The sequence below is a fragment of the Oxyura jamaicensis genome, chromosome 5 (genome assembly GCF_011077185.1).
Source record: "Oxyura jamaicensis isolate SHBP4307 breed ruddy duck chromosome 5, BPBGC_Ojam_1.0, whole genome shotgun sequence".
In the NCBI taxonomy this organism is placed as follows: domain Eukaryota; kingdom Metazoa; phylum Chordata; class Aves; order Anseriformes; family Anatidae; genus Oxyura; species Oxyura jamaicensis.
In genome coordinates, this window is record NC_048897.1 from 49,094,200 (window position 1) to 49,118,385 (window position 24,186).

The 24,186-nt window shown below is 52.1% G+C and overlaps 1 protein-coding gene across 2 annotated transcripts in view; it reads right to left on the reverse strand.

The window, feature by feature from the left end:
• DAAM1 (dishevelled associated activator of morphogenesis 1) overlaps positions 1-24,186 on the reverse strand; it is an 86,234-nt gene that overhangs the window by 39,675 nt on the left and 22,373 nt on the right. For both annotated transcript variants that reach the window (XM_035327312.1, XM_035327311.1), the window contains exon 3: positions 12,198-12,421. In XM_035327312.1, the coding sequence (XP_035183203.1) occupies positions 12,198-12,380 (183 nt within the window). In that variant the 5' untranslated portion in view covers positions 12,381-12,421. The remainder of the gene's footprint in view (positions 1-12,197; positions 12,422-24,186) is intronic.

Sequence of the window (24,186 nt, forward strand, 5' to 3'; positions counted from 1 at the left end):
GAAAGGAAAGGTGCTGTGGAGCTTCGTTGGTTCTGTACTCATGGAGGAGCTTCACCTCTTCCTTGACTTCCCCCCCGCCCATGTCAACCGACCTTTCAAACCGACGTGCGAGCGGGCATCCCCTGCCTGCCGAGCACGGCCGATGCTCGTGGAGCTCTGGAAGCAGGCTGGCGAGGTGACCTGACATGGGAAATACCCAGCTGCGATCCGGCCTCTTCAAACAAAGCTCTTTGGAAAAGGGCATTTGGGCACGTGAGGGAGGATGAGGGATCCGTGACGGATACCCACCTCCGCAGTGAGGGTCACCCCAGCCAGCTTCCCTGCCTCCTGAACCCCGGAGTCACATCTGTACCACGGCTCTTACAAAAATATTTATTGAAACCTGTAAAATACCCAAACCCTAAAAATAAGACTTGTACAAACACGAAGATTTATTAACCAAGAAAAAATATAAACCGAGCTGAAGCCTCAGCAGGAGTAAGAAGGAATAAAGCAGACAAACGTATTAGGTGCTGGTATATGACAACGTGCAAACAAACCCAAAAAAGGTGCAGAAATAGTGCTAAGCCTCACTCAGCATGTTTCATTGTGCCCCAGCTCTAACATGTTCAGTCATCACACCTACCTAATGAGCTCTTGCAGGATGCTTGGGAGAGGTGTTTAAATTAGTAATACGTGGCAACCAGTGAACACAAACATCCTCCCAATCAAACAGTGACTAACCGCTGTCATTCGGAGCTGTAGCAGCGACTTCACCGTGAAGAATCGGGTCTTGGCTGTTACGACATGCATGGGAATTCCTGCACCCACCTCCAGCCTCGCTGGGTTTGAAGCACCGCGTGTGCTCGTGGATGAGTATCTCCGTACGCCTTGGCCCTGAGCAGGCTGCTCAGAAACTGTCCTTCAGACTCCGACAGACCAACGGAGGATAGGAAAACCAACCATTTTCCAGTCGTTCACAGACAGCCGTGCCAATGCTGGCCTGCCTAAGTCTTTTGTGATCGCACTGCAGAGTCGTAACACAGCAGAGAAGCTGTGCACGACCTCAAACCCATATGCACCTTCAATTAAAAATCACGAACTCAATAATTAGGTGATTCTAACTGGCAGTTAATTTTATAGGCCATTTGCAAGCCAGGCACTCCTGCTACAGCACACGATGCTGGCGGCCGTCGAAGAAGACAACCCCTAGGTTGGGGTCCATCCCTATCCACCGTGTACCCATCACCCTCACTTCAGCTTCGCCTTCACAGCTCTGCCCCTTTGCACCTGGCTGTCTCCCAACGCCAGAGCTGCAAACTTTGCTATTCTAAATATTCTTTTGGAATCAGGTCAAAGGCACGTAAAATAACAGCCTCGTTTTGCCACTAAAAGGAAGTCTCTGCCCAGGGTGTTTTTACTGGAAAGAGATATGCTGCTCTTAAATATTTATCCCGTGCAGTTAAACTCTTAACCTTGAGATCAGGAAACATGTTTCCACATTAAATCTTCATTTGAATATGATTTAAAAAAAAACTCATAGGGGAGATTTGACTCTCCGAGTTTATGTGCTGTTTCTAGGAGGTAAAACACATCCGTGCTGCTTGCTTTGCTGACAGCTCCCGGCTCCCTGCTCAAGCCAAGCAAGCCTGCACCACTCTCCATGAACAACAAGAATCTAGTGAAGGCAATTCCATGCTGCTCTCCTAAAGCTACCTGAGACACTCGTGGTTTAGCTTAGCATGCTGCAAGCAGGATCTCACAGGCTGAACTGAAGTTTTCATCTCATCTTTACCTTGGAGGATGTAAAGCAGTGCTCGGGAGAGAGGTGCCCATGGTCCTGGCCTCCCCGAGCCAGCACGAGGAGCCCAGGTAACAGGGATGCATGTGTGGATGGAAGGACCAGGGCTGGTGAGCAAAACCCAACAAAGAGTCCTGCTGAGTGGCGCAGGAAGAAGACTACCAGGCAGCTCCTCCAAGCAGGTGCTCGCTTGGATGTCTCCGGGAGCTTGCCAAGAAAAGAAGTCAAATCCCAGCCCGTTCCAGCAGTGACAGCATCGACCAGGCACGGTGTCTTGTGTGCAAGTCAGAAAGGGCTCAGAGAAGCCTGGAAAGCTGGAGGAAAGCCTCGAGCCTGACCTCACTGTAAAGAGAGCTGCGAGGCTGCAGGCTGGCTGAGGTGGAGGTCATCTGCTCCAACACCTTGCTCAGGCAGGACCACAGAGAGCTGCTGCCCAGGACCACATCCAAGTGGTTTCTGAGTATCTCGAAGGTGGGAGACTCTGCAGCCTCTCTGGTTTGCAGTCAACGCAGTCTCTGACCACCTCGTAAATGCAACCGCAGATCAAAGAGAAAAGTGAGGCGCTGTGGCTGAATTTACTGATTGATCCTCTGAGCAGAGAGGGCATCAAAGTCCAGCCCCAGGCTGTGGCAGACACTCGTGCCACAGTGGAAATTGTAACGAGCATCTTCCATGGCTGAGAGCCATCGGACTTTCACTGGGGAAGTGGCAGGAAGCAAGGAGCTGGCTGGGGCTGCTGGCTCCATAACACGGGGTCAGAGGGGAGAGCAGCAGGGTGAAATAACTTTAGGAAAGGGTCACGCTGGAGCACAGGGGCTGTAAAGAGCAGTTTGAACTCTAAAGTTAGGCAGGACAGCCCAGGCGTGAAATTGCAGAGCTGGAGCCTGAAGTCTGAGTTCCTCCCCTTTGTTATTTCCCTTCTCCATGGGGTGGGAGAGGTGGGACACGATGTTGGGTGCTGCATCAGAGAGGACAGCAGGTGGGATGTTGCAAATCTCTGACTTCAGAAACAAGCCCCAGGATGGGCTCCCAGAGCTGGGCCAGCCCAAACACTGCCCACCCCAGTGCGACTGCCACTGGGTTTTCCCCACAGATTCCCTGGGCCAAAAACCCCTGCCAATAGCAGGGTGAAGAAATCAAATAAAGGACAGTTCACTAGGCAAGGGCTGGTACCCCCATAATATTATCAGAGGTGGTAGGAAAAAGGATGAAAAATTTATTCGTCTGGCTCAACCTTTCTGGCTGATTAGTTGTGCAACTGCAATACTTAGAGGAGGCAGGGGAGAAAGGATGTTGGTCATTATAACTGAAATATAAAATCATGCAAAGGCTGCTGGCTTGTTTTGGGTTCATATATACGTATCTCTGTTTGCACATATAGAAAGACATCACAATAAATGAACAACATAACAAAAAGCAAGTGAATTAACTCCCGAGGGATGGATGTACAGAGTTTGGAAGCTCCTGTGTAAGGCTGCAAGGACACCAGTGGGATTACAGCACACAGCCAAGGTTTCCTGCATCCTCAAGCAAATACCGGGAGATAGATCCATGACTGCTCAAAAACCAACCAACCAAAACTAAAATGAAAACAACAAATAAATAAATAAAAACGGAGAAAGAAAGAAACAAGTGGGAACTTCCTGGCAACATTTGGCACTAACTGGTACAGCATGAGAATAAAAAATAAATAAATTGCCTGTTGCAGTCTGCATCAGCTTCCTTTCTCAGGGGTCATAATCTCTTTCTCACTCTCTTCCAGGCATTCTTCTCCAAGTTCATCAATGTGATTTATCCAAGAATGTTGCAGTGTCAAGGGAAACAGCAATCAGCATTTTTCCTCCCGTCCCTCATCTAATCTTCTTCCGCTGAGCGAACGCGCCGCCTCGCAGGGAGGCTGCTGCACTCACACTGGCGGTCCTGGCTGTGATTTATACTGGCGTGCAGAAAGCCTCGGCCGAATAATCCATCCTATTTATCTCAGTATTTTCTTTTTAAGCTGTTTTCTTCAAGAAACAGACCTACTCATCAGTGGCCGCTGTGGCGTGACTGCATGCGAACACGTCACCACCTTCAAAGGCAGCCTGAAGGTAACGCGCCCAGCAGCACCGCTAACGATATTTAGATGACTACAGTCCTCAACACAGGCAGATTTACCTCCGCTCTTTATTTAAAACAGGGAGGTATTTCCTTTTTAGTATTCCTAATGAGGATACCCTCTTTCTAGCATACGTCCTTCCATTCGCATAAAAACAACCCCCCAGCCAGTGGCATCGCTGTACATTTTCAATTTATTCGTGCCAACCCGCACCGGGATCTACAGCCCATGACCAAAAACCAGCTATTTGTATTTAGTAATGAATAAGCATAACGGATGGAAGATTCGTATTAATTTTGCCTTTATCATTTAATGAATTTTTTGAAGAAAGGAAATTGCCTACAGCAAGGCAATGAGCAGCAGCAGCAAGGAATAACGTCTTCAAAGCCCTTGCAGCTAGTCGGCCTCCTCCCTCATTTAATTTTTATTTCTAGATTAGAAAGGACAGCCAGCAATCCATCCTGCTTTGCAGCTTTCAGCTATTGACCTAAACACGTTGGACAGACGTAAATAAAGTATGTATTCCTTTCTTCTCCAGCAGGGAAGATTATGGCCGTCGATATCTGATTTAGCTCCTCAATAAGCTCCAGCTGCAGCTGGCTCACACTCCCATCGGCTCAAGCACCTACCTGAGGCAGACAGCACGTACTGCTTGAATGCTATTTCATTTAATTCCTTATTTTAATGATCTAAACTAAGTTTAGATTTTAAGGGTGTTCATATTCCAATGCTGATGTGTTTTAAAAGAGAAACACCGACTTAGGTCTCTCAACCTTTTGTTGTTGTTGTTGTAATGTGTAACTGCTCAATACGTAATTTGTTATTTATTGAGCTCAGCCTTCTCTGACCTTTTCACCGACATCATCTGGAAATCCTTTCTCCCATTTTAATTAAACACTTCTACATCTTGAATTATTGTACAAAGCACTCTAAAAGCGAGGACTGTGTTGATCTAAGCAGTTTTACCCAGACAGGCAAGCACTCTCAGATCTAAAGCCCTGCAGGTGGATTGCCAGAGCGCTTTTTCCACACAATTGGACAGAAGCCGTGAAAACAACAGAATAAGATGTATTGGCCCATTATTTGTTACTGTGATCACTACGATGGCTTAAATTGAAGTCAACCTCAGCTGAGCATGACTGCCCTTCGGTTGGTGCACCTCATACTGTAATAAAGCCTGGTGCTGGCAAATAAATAACAGGAGGTTTTCAGATGTGCATTCCCCACCTGTTTATGGACGCAAAGAAGCAGCTCCCTTTTCAATCAGTTTTTAGATATCACCTCCATTGCTGAAATCCGTGAGAGCTACTGAAGCCAGAAGTCAAGCCAGTGGGCCAAGCGTCACTTCAGATGTCCCCTGCCCGAAAGGGATGCTTACCTCTGAGTGCTGTGCATGGTTGGTTTGGGGCTAAACCACTCCAGGGCTTCCTCAGCCATAGGAAGGGCATTGAAAAGGGCCTTGATGACCTGCGGCTTGGAGATATGTGTATCTATATATGCACACACACACACACACACGTATATACGTATACATATGTACAAGGTGGATCCCCCTCCCAGCAACCAGGCTCAGATACTTGGTCTGCTCAGCAGCTGCCCTAGATCCCAGTCTCCCCAGTTGCTGGCACTGGGATATACGAGTTGCTGCCTGCCACTGTGCCCCTGTGCTCCTCTGAGCCTGTGCAAATAAACCCATGATGGGCTGGTGGCCCCCGTCACAGGCCTGGGTGCAATTTGGGCTCCCCCTCCCACCACTACCCCTCTGAGCTCCTTTGCGGGTGTGCAGATGAGCTCTAGCACACAACCTAACAACAAACATACTCTTTTTTCTCTTGCTTAACCAGTACCTTTTGTAAGTTAAGCTCCAAGCTGAGCCTGGGATGCTTTTCATAGGACATAAATGTTGTCCCTCCGCTTCACATTGCTGACGTGCTATTTATCCTCCCTGCAAAGCTTTGCTTGCAAGGAACCAAACAGAAAAGCAGCTGGTAAAGCCACTCGGTTTTAGGAGTTTTCAGGGAAGCTAATCCACTCAAATAGAGGTACTGGTTCACGTGCTGGAATCTATAGGATTCAGGGCTGCTGGGCGTCTGGGCTGCACAAACCCTCAGAGGCACAACCTGACCTTGGCCATGGCTCTGCACCGAGGAAGGCACAGACCCTGCTTTCAGCAGATACCGCAGCAGCACGGACAGCTTTCCTAGCCATCTGCAAGCAGATACAGGGCAGGGACAGTCTCTTTCCAGTGAGAATGCTTCCCACTGAGGTTAGCAATGAAGCGAAATCCACATAGAGTTCAAACCTGCCTGTGATTCCTGCAACACCACTCAGCGACAACCCGATCGGGACGAGCAGAATGTGGCAGGTGCCACCAGGCTGGCACCTCTGGGGTGACTCCTACCAGGAGCACTCAGAGCTGGCTCAAACCGAAACCCAAAATGCCCCAATTAACATCACTGAAGCATTACCAAACAAGCTATCCAGGCATCTCCCAGTGATGTGGCCTCCTCTTTTACGAAGTGCAAAGTGGAAAGCACTTAGCAGGTAGACCATATATTTTTCCACTTTAGCTGTGCTTTTCATCGAGACAAAGGGTTTTCTTATTTGCTTGCTGCCTTCAGCTGGGGCTCACATTGTGCTGTAACACGGCTCCTTCATAAAGTTACTGCTCGGGAACAGCGTGGCCTTTAGGGCCAGGCGAGCCCCCACGCTGGTTGTAGCTGTAACAGATATTGCAATTACACAAACGCTTCGGCTCCAACACAGCGCTCCTCGGTGCATTATTTTATTCAAGTCTGTAGGACATGCGTGGGCAGAAAATCCCTATTTTCTTGCTGTGAGACGTCTGTAACAAATGCTTACCTGCCAAAACACAGGTTCAAGGGATTACACACAAAGGCGTTAACGCCACGAGGCGCTGAGAACAAGTGGGGCGGCTGAGGGGAGAGCGGGCGCCTCAGGGAGGCCCCAACAGTGCAGCCCGCTCCTTCCTGACTGAAGGGATGACCAAATTCTTGGTTTTCTTCCTTACAGGGGATTCATGCGCTGGAGGGAGCTTCTGGGTGACCGAAGTGGGACAGGGTTAGGAGGTTAGGGTTAGTAGGCTGGTGCTGTGCTCAGCCCTGGGTGGGCTCTGCAGAAAGGGAAGGGTTGTCCAGGACACAAGGGCTGTTGCAGTCCTCGCTTTTCTGGGTACCCACAGCACATTTTCTGTGGGGATACAGCGGAAGATGGCTTCGGCACTGCTCGGTGGTTCTCAAAATCCTGAAGTCCCTAGCAGCGCAAAAAGACCAGGCAGCAAAAAAGGACAGCTGACCTGCGAGCATGAAATGCGAAGCCCTGCTTTGCAGTTGATCCCTCAGCTGTTCCTTAAAAGCCATGTTGTTTTGCAAGGCCAAAAACCTCATGCATTCTCCTTACCGGATTAGAAACCGGGGGAAAAGCACATTACTGAAGTTCCTAAGTAAAACCTAGTGATGAATTCCCTCCTGGGCACTGCTACCACCACACCGTAAGTGCTCAGCCTGACCGCAGCGCCCCTTAACCCCGTGGCAGCTCAGCACCCATGGGAATGGCCAGGCTGCTCCTGGCACCCACTGCTCACCCCAAGCATTTGAGGCACCACCCCGAGCCCAGGCAGCTGGGCAGTGCCACAGGAGATGGGCCAGGCCTGGCCTGATCTCCTCCCACCGCTCCCGAAGGGCCTTCTTTATGGGACCAGTGGAAAGGCTGAGACCACGCATCTGGTTCCCGATGCTTTCAGAAGAACTTCAGGCAGGAGTAGACGTTAACAAAACTAAAAATAAAAAATAAGGAAATGGCAGTTTTGAAAAAGAACAGTCTGCAAAGGCTAGAAGGGAAGGCAGCTCATTTGTGAAAGCGTTTTACCTCCACACTATTTCTGCTCAATTTGTACTTACAGGCTCACACAGGCGCTGTTTGTCAAGCTGTACAAGAGCCCAGGTTCAGACAAAAGGAACATACACCTGTTCCAGTCAAAGAAGCAATAAAACTGCACCCGGAGCATCTCAGCCAAGTGCCCTACATCGTCAGCCACAAATTCCCCACTTCGAGCATTTCAAAGGCAACATGGAGTCAATCTCTGAGACCAGGGATGCTGCCTCCTAACAAACAGCCCGCACCCAAAAAGACCAGCTCTGTGGCCTCTGATGAAATGCATCAGTTGCCACAAGTACAGCAAAATACAAACGCTGTAACAAATATTCTAAACTACCAGCATCTTTTCTTTTGTTTCCCAGCCTCCCAAGTTTCCAAAACTTTCACGTTGCGGGAGGGGAAGGCATCAATCACAGCATGTAGAGACCACATGTGAGCATCTAGCAGATCCCTTTGAAGGCAGTCACAAACACCCTCCCACATCAGCCAGCTGACATTTCACAGGGGGCTGGGGACACTGCACAGCCACCTGCCTCCTGGTGTCACCTCCGTAAGTCTCCAAAACCTCCTAACTGCTAGAAATTGGGAGGAGGGACCCAGGGAAGGATACCTGCGCTGGTTTTGTAGGCTGTGACTGAAAATGGGCTGCTTGCACATCATGGATGCAAGGTTAGGTGGAGACTGCACAATTTTCTTCTGTATTGCTAAAAATAATGATGGAGGTGAAAAGTCTGAAAGCCCAATGGGGACCAGTCACTGGAATTTCCTAAAAGCCCAGTTATTTGGGAGGACAAGTCTTGAGGGACAGCCAAAGCAGCATCTCCTCTGAGCCCTTCCCTCCACTGGCAGAGATGCAGGGAGGGAGAGAGGTGCAAGACGTGGGAGAGGTGGCACCTTGTGCTCCAGGGGTGAGCAAAGCCCTGGTCTGAGGAGCCACCAGAGCACTGCCAGGACGATGACACCGCTGCAACCTGCCCTGCTGGGAAGAGAGCCAGGTTATGGGGCAGGAAGGCGGACACAGCAACGCATAACTCAACAGGGATACTGGTTACAAACAGGCTGCCTCGTCCAACAAGAGTGATTGAAAGCACGTGTCCAAGGGTGGCCTATTCTTCCCACTCCTCCTGCCCTCCAAAGGTACGCAAGGGGTCCTGGGCCCTCCTGGGGACTACCCAGGCTCGCGCTGACCTTCCCTGTTCAGCCCCTCCACGCCTCCACCCAGCCATGAAGCGCGCGCCCCGCGGGGCCGGGGCAGAGCACCACACACAGCGCTTCATTAAAAGCCTCAGAGTGACAAGGAGTGTTAAGCAGATATAAAGGACATCAGTCATTTACCCATCTGGTGGAAAGTCTAGTTGCTGGCAGAAAATAGAGAGGATTGTTATGGCGAGATCCACCATATGGCACCATTATGCGGAGCTTTGCAAGTGCTTTCTCTGAGCATGCAAGCAAGATTTTAGCCTTTGAAGAAATGCTGTATTGTTAGCCTGGATACACAGGAGCCTCTTGAAAGAAGCTGTGGCAGATGGCACAGCTTTGTTCCCTGTGTTCGAAGGCAGCTCGTCGGGCCGCAGACGTTTCCCCTTGCTGATGCAGGGGACGGGGCAGCCCCAGTGCTGCGTCCCAGGGCTGGTGCTGGTGTCACTCCGAGGAAGCAGCTATGCCACCGTGTGTCACGGCACACCGTCCTGATGGAAGGCTGATGGCTGCTGGAGGTGTAGAAACGGCCCAAAGCCAGTGGATGCTGCCACGGAGTACCGCGCTGCTGCACGAGCCCTGCAAGTGCTGCTGAACCTGGGATGCGGCGGTGGAAACGCGGGAAGAGCCGTGCAAAGCTGTGAAGTCCCATCCCAGCAAAGGGAGCTGCAAATCACTAAATCCAGCTGAATTTCTCTGCTTTTGTCAGTGCCTCCCTGCCAGCACCTGCTCCTCCCTGGGTGGCTGAGCCTGGCCGGAGCCCCAGCAGGACAGGGGACAAAGAGAAACCTTTCAAACGGGGCCGGCGCCTGCTTGAGCGACATCCCGACAATACCCCCACGATAGCCCATTCAACCCTGGTGGGGGGAAGGAAGGGAAAGGGAAAAGGATCACTCTGGGAGGAAAGAGCGATCATTCACTGACCACAGCAACAGCATTTGCATGCACTCAGGGGCCAGGGGAAAGCCACCGCCTGCTGCCGTTGCTGGCTGGGTTGGGGCACACCATCCCCGCAGCCCGGGCTGCAAATGGGGCATGTTTCCCAGTTGCTCCTCTAAGAAAAGCACTTGCACGGCCACAGAATAAAACCAAAACTATTCTGCAGAAACTGGAAGTCAAGCAGCTCAAATCTGGTGTCCATAGAATACAGGGCAGGCTATAAAACACCTGGTAGGAAAGCAAATCGAGCTTCTAGCGAACTCTGGGGAAACGAGTGCTGCCCTAAGCCCCTCGGGCAGCACAAGCCTTCATCCAAGCCCTCGTCCTCTGCTGCTGGCACAGAGCAATCACCATTTCTCTCGATGAGGATGCTCCCAGGCTCAGATGAGCAGGCACACTTAGAAATGCCCAGACCTCCAAGGAGTTTTTGCAGGATGGCTCAGAAAGAAAGAGATTTTGCCCTTCGATGCTCCCAGCAGCCTGGGGCATGCAGAGCAGGAACCTTGCTGAGTTACAGGTCTTTGTGGATTGTCCCCGCGGGTGACCAAACCCAGGACCGAAATCCTCCCTGCACAGCCCTCTGAGCCGGGGCTGAAGGGAACAAGTGGTGCAGAAAGGTTGCAACGAAGCCACAAGGGAAGAGTTGGCCAAGGACCAACCCGAGCTGGCAAAGCCTCCAGGTCCCCTCCAGCCCTTTTGACTTCCCTCACCCCGATGACCGAGACCACCGAGCCCGTTTGAGGCAGCCCCGGTCCCGCAGAGCGGGCACAAGCCGCCCTGCCCCGGTTGCTCGTGCGTGACGGGGCCGGCAGCGCTGGGGCCACTGGCACGGGCTCCGCAGGCAGAAAGCTCAGCCCAGCGCCTCTGAGTGCTTTCTCTGTCTCTCTTCCAAACGTTACACAGTGGGTTTATACAGAAACAGTGGGACACTTTCCAAACCATTTAGCTAATGCTGAAATTTAATACCCGGCACCAACAGGTTATGGAGAGCAAGAAGGAGCCGGTTGTAATGGGGAGGGGGTTGCAACTTCACTCCCCAGAATGCCATTTGGGGGAATCTGCCCTCTTACACCCACAGGGATCATCTCAGCCTCTCTCTCCTTCCCACTCAGCACTGACGCAGGTAAAAAAATGATATTTTGGGGGAAAACCCAGGGGTTCCAGCTGCTTGCACAGGAACATGGCAAGGGCGTGCTGCTTGCCCTCCCGAAATGGCTTCAGGTCCCTGGGGGGCCAGCACAGCTCCTGCTGACCCCAATCCTGGAGCAGCAGCTGCCTCCCAGCCTTGTTCTCACCCACAGCTGGGAAAAAAAGCCAAACCTTGGCAGCACGGAGCAAGGGAAACACCACAGCACGCCCGGGTCCAGCTGGTCCCCACCAGTGCTGCTCTGCTCCCGCCTCGCTGCACGTGCAGTGATGCCCCGCAGTGCACCCTGTGCGAGAAGCATCTGCTGAATTTGGGGGGGACGCTTTGAAAATCATCCAGCCCCCAGCATTTTGCTGCAAGAGCACGTGCTGTGGTGCAGGGATGTCTCATCCCCACGGGGATATGCCATGCGATGGGTGTCCCAGCCTGTCCTCTCCTATTGCCCGTGGAGGTCTCATCTGGGCAAAACCTGCTCCCGAGCAGCGTGGGTCACCAAAACCACGCTGCTGGGTGTCCGAGGGAACACGCTATAGCACGAAGTGTGGCCTCCCAGCTCCTGCTACGCAACAAAACACCGTGGAGAAGCCCCATTTTCACTGCTGAACCAACTCAAAGTGGAGCATTTTTGGTCCATCCAATAAGCCATGTGGAAATGACAGAGGAAATTAAAGTTTGTTTGTTTTTTCCCAACATTTTTGATTTTTCTGATCCATCTTTTTCAGAGTTTTGGTGCTGAGGGACAAAGGAACAATATCCTGACTCTGAACATTGACTTAGACCATACCCAAGTGCTCCTGCAAAGCAGACTGCCCAGCAAGGAAAGCAGCTTTGCACCTACAGGATACAAACTGCTTTCCCAGCTCTGACACTGCCTCACCCTGGACCCCAGGGGCAGGCAAAGCCAGAACAGCCCCCAGACACTGCCTGCTCTGAGAAATCAACACTTTCCACCAAGAAAGGGAAAGCACCCTATCTGGCAGTACTTCAAAGAGGAGCAGAGCTCAAGGTTCAGCACAATGTTGCTCCCAAGAGCAGCCCCTGATGCATCTAAGCTTGCCTGAAAACACAAACCCCAGCCTGTCCTCACTGGGGAGGGTAGAAAGAGGGGGGGAAAAAAAAGGTAAAAGTGTCCTACTTACCACCAGCTCGGTGAACATGACATCCAGCTCCTCCACTGGAGGCATGGGCAACGCGGGCTCCATGGTCTGCAGGGCGAAGCTGCTGTCATTGCGCAGGCGGTACGTGATCTCAGGGTGGTCGCTGCTGCGAAAGCAGCAGAAGATGAAGGAGATCCCCCGACTGCTCCTCTTCCTCGGGGCCATGGCCGAAATCCTCCGCGTCCCTCCCTGCTGGGCACTAGATCCTGGGGAGAGAGGAGAGAGGAGGCTCCAGCAGCTGCCCCGCAGCACCGTGCTCCTGTCCCGTGGAGAGGAGGAGGAATCGGAGCCACCCACGCACTCAGGCGCGGAGGGGAAGAACGGAGACGGTTTACATGCCAAATATTTCTGCTCAGATTTGACATTTACAGTCCTGGCAACCTTGAAGACCGCACGAATTCAAAAGACGCCTTTGCTTGCCTTGTGCCGACGCCGTCGGAGCAGGCTGCGGGGCAGGGGGACACACCGGTGTCCCCACACTCGCGGCCCCGCAGCAGGACAGGTCCTGACCCCCCGCCACCGCTGCAGAGCCCCGCAAATCCCAGCACAAATCCCCACCGATGTCCCCGTGCTGCGCCGCTCCTGCCCGTCCAGCAGCCTCACCAGCCCCGTCGCAGGGGGTGGCAGATTTGGGGTGCAGCCAAGAGCAGCTGGATGTGCTTGGTGGCACCAGGGACATGGTCCCCAGTGGGAATGGCTCAGTGCTCGGAGACCTTATACAGCTCAATGAGCCCTGAGCTGCAAGGCACAAAAATGTCCTATATACCCCCGGCCCGCTCTTAAACGTGGCCCTAAACATCCCCTGGCAGCTGCTGGTTGGGTGGCTCTTTTTCACGGCAAGTTTTACTTGGCTTTAATTAGATAAAGCCTACTTGGAATTCCAGTAAATATTTACAAGACGCGGGTTCAGCTGATAAAAATCACACTGCGCCGGCAGCTCAGACTTTCCTACGCAGTGCTTGCGTGGGACATTCCTCACGCCGATGGTTCGGGCGGTTTGGCTGAGTTCTCAAGCCCGCGTCGGGAGCGATGCCCGGGGCAGGAGGACGAACAGGGAGCGAGGCAGCCAGAAATGCCAACCTGTGCCCTGCCCGACAGCTTACAGCAAGGACCGGCCAAGCACTGCACCAAAACCACGGCCATCGAGCGTACAAGTCAGCAATACAAGGGGAGGAGCAGCTACGAGGAATGAGGACAGCGAAGAAACATCCCGAGGAGAAAAATCAACCAGGAAAGCACAGCGTTTTTTTTTACAAAACTTAAATATTTGACTTCTAAATCGACATGTTAAACACCCACGTTTTATCTCTGCGAAACAAGACACTGAGATGGTCAGAGAGGACAAAAAGCTGCACGCTGCCAAAGTTAATGCAGGAGGTTGAGATATGGATGACTTGGATTTGCTGACAACGTTAAGGAGAGACTTGGACAAAAGGTCAGCATTTCGACAGAAGTCTCCGTTTCCCAGGAGAATTCCCATTTCCATCTAACTACGTAAGTGTCAAAACACCCAAATGCCCAAATAAACAGCTGCTGGGCACCACGCGGAGCCACGGCTGGAGGCAGGTTGGCATCAGACCTGTGCTGGGAGCCCGCGCCACCTCTCGCACGGCCCTGAGCAGCAAACGCCGCCTTCCCGAAAGGAGACCTCGCAGAAAACTCAGGCTTTACTCCCAGAGCCTTAACTGAGGACCTGACCCTTGAAATTATTTTCGACTGCGTATTTTTAGCACATGGTGTAATCATCTGCTGAAGCGGGACCGACGGGAAACAGTTACTCGGTCTGCATGTGGGATAATCTCTGTGCCCAATCTGGAGGTCCTCCCTTCTCGGAGAGCCCTAAATCTCATTTCACATTCGGCGCCTTGGATTTGGGAAAACGCGGCCACTGGGGGAATTTCAGCTGCCACGAAACTTCGCATCGCAGCTCCCAGGCCGGCAGCACCAGAGCAAATCCATTAGCAGCCCGCTGGCACCCGCGAGGCTTTAGGAGGGGGTTGACACCTGGTGGGCAGTTTCTTTCCTAAAGGGAGGGAGGGAAACAAAGAACTAGTGACACGTTTTCCCCAGCAGGGAGAAAATTAGAAATGCACGGCAAGTTTGGGTTCTGCAGGGCCACAGCACAGAGGGAAATGAAGGCAGGGAGGTGGCTGCACAGCAGTTTGTGTCGTGTGTGGGAGCTTGGTCCCAATTCACATGTGCTTATCAGGGCAAAGCTTCGTTACTTGGTCTTCCTAATGAATCAGGGCGCGATCCTGCTCCCGCAGCCAGGGTGCTTCGTGGACTGGACCAAACCGAGCTGTCCTCCTCTTCCACGGGGCGTTTTCCAGCCCCTTTTCAACACCACCTCAACCTCCTCCTTGAAACCCGCTGCTGCCTACAAGCTCTGACTTGGGCTTGCAAAAATGCGCGGAAAGCTTTTCTCAGGGGAACACCTGCTCCTCAGGGACACCCGCTCCTGTTGGTGTTTTGTGAGGAGCTTGAATGACAGACCAAAAGGCGAGGTTTTATTTCGGGCTTTAAAGCAGACAGTCGTGCAGTAACCAAGACAAGGTATTTCTGAGCCGCTTCCAGCTCTGGAGCTGTTGAGGTTCCTAATTTTCATCCCTAAACAATTAAATAAAAAGCCGCCCTGTAACGCAGGCTGAGTGGGCTGCGGGTTATTAGCAACAAAGGCTAAAAATGGTTGGGGAAAGAATATGTTAGCTACCAGGCAAATAGCATTAAACCTCGAGAACGCTGATGAATATTCATTACCGCGATGGATAAAAATCAAAACACTGCTTCCTGGCAGGTCGGTGGGAGCGCTGCAGACAGCGCAGATTGCCTCAGCAGAACACAGTCCAGATACACAGCCTCCTCTTTTCCCTGTAAATTCTGCAGAAATGGGTTATTCAAGGAGAGAAGAAATGACAATTTCTTGCAACCCAGCGGCTTGCGCTAAGGAAAGGGAAAGGAGCCAGTTCCGTGCGGCGTCGCTTGTTAAACAGCCCGCTCCCACCTCCCATCTATACGTTTGAGCACTAATTACAGCAGTAAATTCAAGTCAGATTGTGATCTAATGCTGCCTTCTGGCCTTTACTACTGAGCAGGCCAGAATAAATTAAATTTACTTGTCCCTGTACATACAGAGCCAGGGAAGACAGGCTGGGAAGGGTCACTGAGGGAACTTCTCTCCAAACCCCAGATCCCAAGACAGGACTGATGGGGCTGGGTCGTTTCTAAAACGGCTTTGGTTTTGCAGAAACAGGTAGAAATGTGCATGGGACAAGCTTGGCCAGGAAGGGCTGGGAGAGGAGGATGCAGGATGGAGACCAGTTGTGCAGCCTGGCTCTCATGCACCGCCTTAGGCCAAGGTCATCTCTGCTGACCTGCCTCAGGTGGGCACTTGTGTGGGTTTGTAAAGGATGAGCTTTATTTCTACTGCAGTTGTGCAAGTGATGGGGATCGCCCCAGCTCACCAAGGGCTCCGAAAGACTTCTACTACAGTATTCATGGAGAAACTCCAGCCACCACCCTAGGGGGCGACTCCCTTTGTCTCTCACCTGGGCACTTCCAAAGTCATTTCCACTCAAACCTTTCCCAGCGACACAGCATGTGGACAAAACCCCGGTCTTGCCCAGGATCCCGCACGGCTGACAGCTGTCAGCTCAAGCTGGAGCTGCTTTCCTGCAAGCTCGTGCCCTCCGCAGGAACCGCTCGCTGCATTTCTGCTGCCTGCTCGCTCCATCACATCCCCACGGCTGGTTTTGCTCCCCGGGGGAGGCCAGACGATGTTTGGGAACGACACGGACAGAACCTGATTAATTACACGAGATTTGCTTTTGGCAAACTGGAGGAGATAAAGGGAATTTGTCTTGGAAGCTAACGAATCACTCAAGCAAGCAGACGAGGGAATCACGTCACTCTCCCCCAGTCACAGGCACTGGTGGCAGGTAACAGGGTACCTGCGGCAACACCTTTGGCTGGCACCACAAGACACTGCCCCTTTCCACGAGACTTGAGTGAATTCTGTCCCGTTACCGGGGTGGGGGAAATACAAGCTGTCTGCGGGGTCGGCTCATACAAACCACGGGGCTGGGGAGCAGGAGGCAACGTGTGCCCCGGGACAGGAGCCGGAGGACAGGAGAGGAGCCTGGGAGGTGTCTGACCCTTCGGCGGGTGTAGGAGGAGAAAATCCTTCGTGTATTACTTGGGTGAAACCTTAACACTCTGCAAGGGAATGGCTGCCAAGAGCATTTGCTAAATTTGGAACTGAGGCTGGACAAAAGGAGAGCTTTTGCTCTGCCGCAGCGATGTGTTTCAAGCAGTGACTGTTTCTTGAAACGAAGACAGCTTTTGGCTGTGGGGTTGTAAAGCAGTGATTGCAATAGGGATCTGGTCTCTGGGGTCTCTACGCAACCCAGTAAAATTACGTCAGAAGCATCTCTCCTTGGCTTGTGGTACCCCTGTTACCTGGTCGCCTCTCCTCCCATGCCTTTGGTAAGGAGATGGGGGTCTCTGAGCTCCAGAAGCTGTCCTGGGGTCTGTAGCTGGCTCCTTCCAGGTGGGCAGGGAGATGCCTTGGCTGTATCCCAAGGCAACAGGGTGGAAAAGGGGACAGCTTCCACCCGTTCCGTGCTGGTTTCTGCTCGTGCAGGCTGCTCAGGAGCCTCATCTGCGAAGGACCGGGTGACTCCAGGGCAGGGCGCTTCCTGGAGGCTGGCACCTCGTCCTTGTGAACCGTGCCAAAACCCCGCACAAACGTCACGATGGAGTTTGGACTGTGATAACAGGGCCCGGGGCAAGCGAGGCAGCAGGATACGGCCCTGGCTGCGACTGAAGCAGGCGGGATCCCAGCCCTCCTCCTCCGAAACTCCAGCGGTGACCTTGCCGTTGGCTCTGCAATGCCTGCTGTGCTGTGTGATCGCGGTGCCAAGCGTCAGGGAGGTGTTTTAATCCCAGCACCTTCCCCTCCTGTCCGTGCTGTTGGGCTGGCTGCTGTACAGCTTCTTTTAAAAGAGCCGCAAAGGGCGAAGCGAAGCTTCGGGTAGGAGTTGATCCAAGCGCTCCTCGCGACCGCTCCCTGCTTTGCCAAACAGCCATCAAACACAGATGAAGGTGGGTGCGGGGAGGCGATGCTCCTCTGGAAATACGGCACATATATCAAAAACAACTGCAGCAGCCACAGCTGGCAGAGAGGCAGCAACAAAGCCGGGGTGGGACACGCTCACGTGTCCCCAGCTCCCTGAAGCCCATGTTCGGGACCCTGACACGAGTGCCACCGTGACCGACCGGAGCGTGCTGCTGCTTCAGGTCCCCCCCCCCCCAGCCTCAAAACACCCCACCGACTCGACATCGCCTTGAGCAGTGCTCCAATGAAATCAGTCATTAGGAGAAAATTGGACCCTGGCGTCGCTTCCGCCTTCACTTTAAGGAGAGGAGAACGGCAATTCCTGTTTGCATATTCAGCAGCCTCCTTGGCAAGCTCGATTAGCCCGCGTGGAGCAACGTGCTGCCGCAGCCTGCCCGCGACCGATGCCCCAGCGAGCTGGTTTGAAGCCAGCACCGGTACTGCAGCTCTGCGGTCTGCAGCACCAAAATACCCAGCGAGGGCACAAACGCATGCAAAGGAGCTTGCACGCTCCTCTTCGCGCCCGCCTCCAAACCCACACGGGAGCTGGGAGCTAAATCATCAAATACGAATATCAGCTTGTTGTTTTTCTGGCTCCTCTCCCGTCCCCTCCCAAAACACGGATACGAGATCCCAGGCGAGCTCTTTCCCAACCGGGAGCTGTATTTCAGCGCGTTTCACAAGGCGAAACTCTGGGCAAGTGCGGTGACGCTTGCTGACCGGCTCCGCTGAGCCCTGGCCGATTTCAGCACCTCTCGCCCCGCCAAACGTCTGCCCCCGCCCTGGAGTTTGGTGCGGCGCAGGGTGCTCCTGCCTGATGGGCATTTTCCGACAATCCCCCATCGCTGCCATGCAGCCTCGCTTGCTGGCGGTGGCCGGGAGAGGCTCTGCGTCCGTGGGTGATTTTGCAAGACCCCCCCGAGCGCTGGGGCTGGGTGTGCTGTGCCACATAACCACTTGTTGCCGGCAGAAATTTGGCACCCAGCATGTCGCTCCTCTTGCTTTATCTCGTCCTGCTGCTGAGCAGTGGCACACGCTGGCTGCTTTTCCCTGTGCACGCAGCAGCCATGCTGCGCAGTGCTGAGATGCACGTCGAGCGCATCGAGTGCCTTGCATCACTTTTCTTTAAACAAACAGCTCGAGATGATTTTCCTCCCACAGTCCGGTGAGTCTGGACCTCCACGGAATGAAAGCTGGATGCTCGCTGTTCAGATCAGCTCTAAGTTGGAGGCATCCCCCGAGAAACGTCAAAAACACGTTCTGATTTTCCACCTTACAGACCCCGGACTGCCGGCACCCTGCGTGGCTCTGCTCAATAATTTGACCTGTCTCAGCTCCGGTGTTGATTGCAAGCCCTCTGAAACGTGCGTGTGATGCCGTGCCCATCTGATCAGACGGCACAAGCGTTATTATTTATTTATTGGCATTATTTCTAAACTCGGAAATCAATCCCCTACCTGGATGAGCAGCTAAGGAAAAGGATCGCACCGGTGGGAGCCACCTCCCCTCCCACTGGGCAGCCTGGAGGACTGGAGCCCAGCACCTCCAGCACACAGCCCAGCGCCGCCCCGGCGGCTTCTATTAAAAGCAACCCGGCTGACTTTTTGGCCACAAACTCCCACGCGCATTTCCTCAGACCCCTTTCTCAGACACGGAGCCGTTTTCACGCACAGACTGCATAGGAGAGGAATGTTTGTGTTTGGTTAAAATACGTGCGCATCGGCAGGAGCTGGCTTGATGGTGCAGGGGAAAAAAAAAACCTTAAAGCCACAGAGCATTTGGCCCCGAAGCCTTGAACCATTTGATGACTGGCTTTTCCCCCTGAATCCTCCCATGAGACACAGCTCGGGAGCCCTCCCGTGATGCCAGTGCTACACCTCTGGGAGCAGAGAGGGGCTTCCAAGTGCCTTGCTAGCAGCGTGCCGGCCCTGTGTGCAGGCACACCTGGATGTGGCCTCGCTGCTATCGGGGAAAATCGGCTGCCAGAAGGAGCCTGACTCATCGTGAAGTCACAAGAGCTGTAATTCCCAGCATAAGCAGATCTCAAATTCTTCAGTTTCGTGGATTTATATTTATATGCCAAATCCTAAATTATCCCAGATCCTCCTCCCTCTTCCCAGAGATCCTGTTGTACTCCATGACCCCAAAAAAGAGGGGTTTCCAGCTCTGAATTTCACTCCTGCTGCACAATACCAGCGTGATAGCTGCACGCCGCCTCTGACTTTGGCAGGAGCCGGCTGCAGTTGCAGGCTCCCAGCCTGGTCCCTGTGTGTCCCATCTGCCAGCACTGCAAGAAAAAACCAGCACTCGCATAAAACGTGTTTACTGCCTTCTGTATTCTTTCCTTTTATTGTGGCACTCGTCAAAAAATGGAGCGTACATCTGGGCCTGCTGCCTCGCAAGAAGACATTTTACTCTGCTCCCATCCAAATGAGCTTGCAGAGGCATTTCGGGGACTTGATGGTGAAATTCAGATTGCAGCATGAAAAATTAAACCAGTTTATTCACCGAGCCAGCATGCAGTTATACGTTCAGGGGGAGGGAGGGGATGGGTGACCTGTTTCACAGATTTGTAATACACCAAGAAAAGCCTGCTTTTTTTTTTCTCTCTGTACACTACTCGACGACGCTATTCAGAGAAAAGAGCAGCAGCTTCCACTTGAGCTTCCATGCAAGCATTTCCCTGGCAGCATCACGACACAGCTCGAGTCGCTTCTGCTGCATGCGAGCGAGGCGGAGCGCCCAGCCCAGAAGCGCACGCACCGGGGGCTCCACAATCCGTATTTCTGGGGAAAAGCATCCACACAGCAGGGCGAGACACGATCCGCCTTAAAGCTCTCCAACCGAAGGAGCAGCATCGCCTGCTTTGGCAGCCCAGCAGAAATACAGAGCGGGGGCTGGATGCTGGCTGCTGTGGGACCATCCCTGTCCTGGGGCATGGGAGCTTCGGAGAGGTTGGGTGCAAGGAGAGGATGCTTGCAGGGGTGCCCGCACAGCCCCTCGCCCCATCGTGGTTGCAGGGATCGATGCTGCTCAACGCACAGATGCATCCAACCAGGGAAAATGCTGCTGGTGCAAAACTCTGTTTAGTTTTCGAGGACTAAAAACAAACCTTGCTGGAAGTATCCCAGACAGCCAGACAGCGGGTGGTACGGCAACACCAAAAGAGGTCACAAGTTCTCCATTAAAAGGGGAAATGTTACCAGGGGTGGGCTCGGCACCAGATCCTCTAAATGGCTACAGACCGCTTCCGACTGGAGCTCCATCAGATAGACGAACATGGGCAAATGCCATTTATTTAAGGAACAAGGACAACAGGCGTGTAACCACCAACAAGACCCAGTTTGGGAACCTATATAAATACATATATATCTCCCAATACTCACTAGGGTGCTAAGCGACCCAATTCTATGAACCGCATGTGTGCCTTATTCCAGCAGACCTCCGGTCCTTCTTTTGCTGAAGCAAACATAAAAGCAGGTGGGTTGGTGGCGGGAGGAAGAAATATATTTCAACTCCCTTATTACACCACAAGATGCCTTGGGCAGCTCAGAGGGACGTGACAGCTCCGTGGAGCATCCCAGGGCGACAGGAGGTCCTGCTGCTGCCTCATCCCACCTCCATCCTCAGCACCCAGCGCTGTCACAGGCTGACATCCAGCCCTGCTCCATCTCCATCCCTGGTTTTGCCCAAACTCAAGGGAAAACGCTCACGCTAAACCAAAAAAAAACACCTCTGGGGATGATAACATGAGATGTGAAGCCCACACCAGCATATCACGGTGACCAGAAAGCTCCCGACACAGCAGGACCATTTTCCAGCTAGCCAAAGCCTTACCCAGCCCCCGGAAGGAGAGCTCCCATCTCAGTATTTCTCTATTTACCCCCAAAGGATGTGGATCTAAGTCTGTGCGTTTTTGAGATCACCGCAGGCTCCAAGCACTTTGATGATGCAAAGCTTTTGTCAATAAAAGCTGAACAGCCTGGCAAGTGGGGAGAGAGGAGCCACATTTCCCACTGTTGGAGAATATTTGTTTGCCAATTAGCCTTTTCCTGGAGAACAATAGTTCAATAAAAGCCTTGCTTTATTTTAATTCCTTTTTCTTTCCCCCCCCCCCCCCCCTCAAGCCCTGCTCCTCCAATGAATATTTGGGCTCTGACTTTGATATATCGTATGCAAAGCCTCACTGCTGAACTTTCCATTTCACTGCTCCCCATTTCAGCGGTAATCCCTGGGGTGAGACGGGCTCTCCCGCTGTAAAACGGGGGAAGGAAGGCAGGTTTTTCCTCTCTTAAGCCTCTTAATTAATTTGGCACCACACACGGGATTTTTGAAGCCGTTCAGCAGCGAACGCCCGCCTGCAGCACAGCAGCTCAGCAACGTCTGGGGCCAGCACCACAGCAAAGGAATCAAGGAGCTACCAGCCAAGTCCCCGCTGGCCAATTTTGGGTCATGTTTGGGGATTTGGGGATTATCCATGCTTAAGGTGAGGCTAGTAGAGCTGCTGGGTTTTATGCAGCTTGCGGTGTGCAGCGAGCTGGCTTTTGTTCTTTTAAACTGAAAGTGGGTTGAAGCTGGTACAAACAGGAGGCCTTACTGAAAGGGATCCTGATGGGCAGGTAGATCTCTGAGTAGTTCATTAAACTTCTGGTCCAGAAAGTGCCCAAAGCCAGCCAAACAGATTCATTAGTTCTATCAATTGCCCTACATGCCACGAGCCATGTGAAACGCTTATTTCCCTTTAAAGATTTTAAAATACTGACAATAATGCAGAGTGATTTTTCCCCCTGAAGTATGAATTTGGGGTCGAGAATTCTTTGATAAAAACGTCTGATAGCAGAAATTCCCCCCAGCAACTCTCCTTGCAGCACGGCACTAATACCTCCCACTGCTCCAGCAGATGAACACTGAAAAATAATATACGTGAGCTCTCATCAGACACGACGTGATGCTGCACAACTGCACAGACACGGCTCGGGGAAATGAGAAGGGCTCCAGTGCTACATCTGCTCCTAACCGGGCTGCTAAAAGCAGCAATTTTTATCACATTACACTAAAAGGCTGCTTGCATTTAAACATTAAAAAAAGAAAATAAAAAAAAAAGCAGGCAAAACCAGCAGGCAAGTCTAATTGGAAGGCCTGAATGGATTTTTTATGCAACAAAATCTAGATTACAGCAAAACCTCCGCTTTAAATAGGAGGGATGCAGCCTTCCCATCAAAGCTCAAGCCCATCTCCTTATAATTCAGAGGAGCCAGCTTAATCAAGGCACACTGTTTTAATTGCCTAACTACCCTCCTCTCACCGACTGCAGAGAGCAAGGGCTCGCTACAAAACCAGCCAACCCATCTGCCTCTGGGGATGGATGGGGCGATGGCCCTGCCCCTGCAGAGCATCCCGAGGGGAATGTCTGTCCGGTGGAAATCCCAAGGGGATGCATTTAAAAATCAATATTGGTCATTTTAATGCTTAATCCAGGAAAGTATCAGCATCAGCAGCATCGATATAAACCAAATTTAAACACACGGAGTACGTTCACAGGCTTTAGGTTTTTGTGCATTGATTTAGCCAAATCTGGTTTTACCCCATTCAAGTCCAAATGGGGCATCTGCAGCGCTGCTAATGCTTCAGGCACCCTGTCTGTCTCATCTCTGTAGCTTCTTTGATGCAATGATGCTGTTCAAAACACAAGCCTCTTCGCTTCATGAGCAAACACTTCCAGTAAGGAAACCCCCCATGAAGGTGCAAGACTGCAATGACAGCAGCCACCTCCCTGCCAAGGCTACATACAGAATTTTGTATTATTCTTTGTATCACTGTTTTTGCAGGTTTTCACGTTGCACTCTCCACAAACTGCAATACAGAAGTTCTCACTCCTGTAGATATTTACACAGTGATCTCTCTGTTCATTAAATCTGGAAAACAAACATCCTCATAACTGCAAAGAAATGCTTCAAAAAGTGACCCAAGGGTACCCCTATGAAGCTCAGACACCCCGAGAGAAGATAACTGTGCTTGAAGCTTTTAATTTAATCTCGTCTTTTGGAGATAGTGTTCCCTTCTCGGGACCAGCACCATTCCAGACACCCCACGAGTGCAGAGAAACCTTCCCAGTCACCATCGCAGGTACAAGCCCATGCTCAGAAAGCCACCAATTTCACCAATATCACCAATTTCTCAAAAGACACAGCATCACATTCTGCTCTCATCCATCACTCTGCCTGGGCTAATGCCTCTTCAGCTCTGCAGAAATGCCCCGTGGTGCATCACCCCCACTTTGCTCATCCTCACACATCTTCAAACCATGTTGCAGGTGCCTTCTTGCTTAGGGTTAGAGCCCACCTCTCTGGCCAGCAAAGCAAAAACCCTTCAACCCCATTGACACCAGGCCAGTTAATTTGCAATACAAAGCAATTAAGCTTCTCTGAGGGCTTCCACGTCCTGGAAGAAGTAGAAGTCCTCACACCTGCCCCCTGGGTAAGGCTTCATGGTACCACTGGTGATCAGCAGCTTGGGGACGTTCCTTCAAATTTCAGAAAGGATTCCTGGCTTCAGGGCAATCTACTGACCGACATCAGGTCCACCCAGCTCTCCAGTGAAAAAGGGTCTCCCCAGCACCCTGAAGCACTTCCCGTACATTTCTTTAGCAGCTCTGAAGTGAAACAGCTCTCACAGCAAAGGCCATGATTGAGTTTCTGGCTACGGTTTTCCATTCACTGGCTCACCAGATCTTTCATTACAGCCCAGACAACACCACTCATGATGAAGCAGGGCCCAGCAGGTCTAACCGAGCCTGAAACCCAGCAAACTGACCTTTATTCCTTGATCTGAGCTTCACCATGCCCACACCTCAAGGGT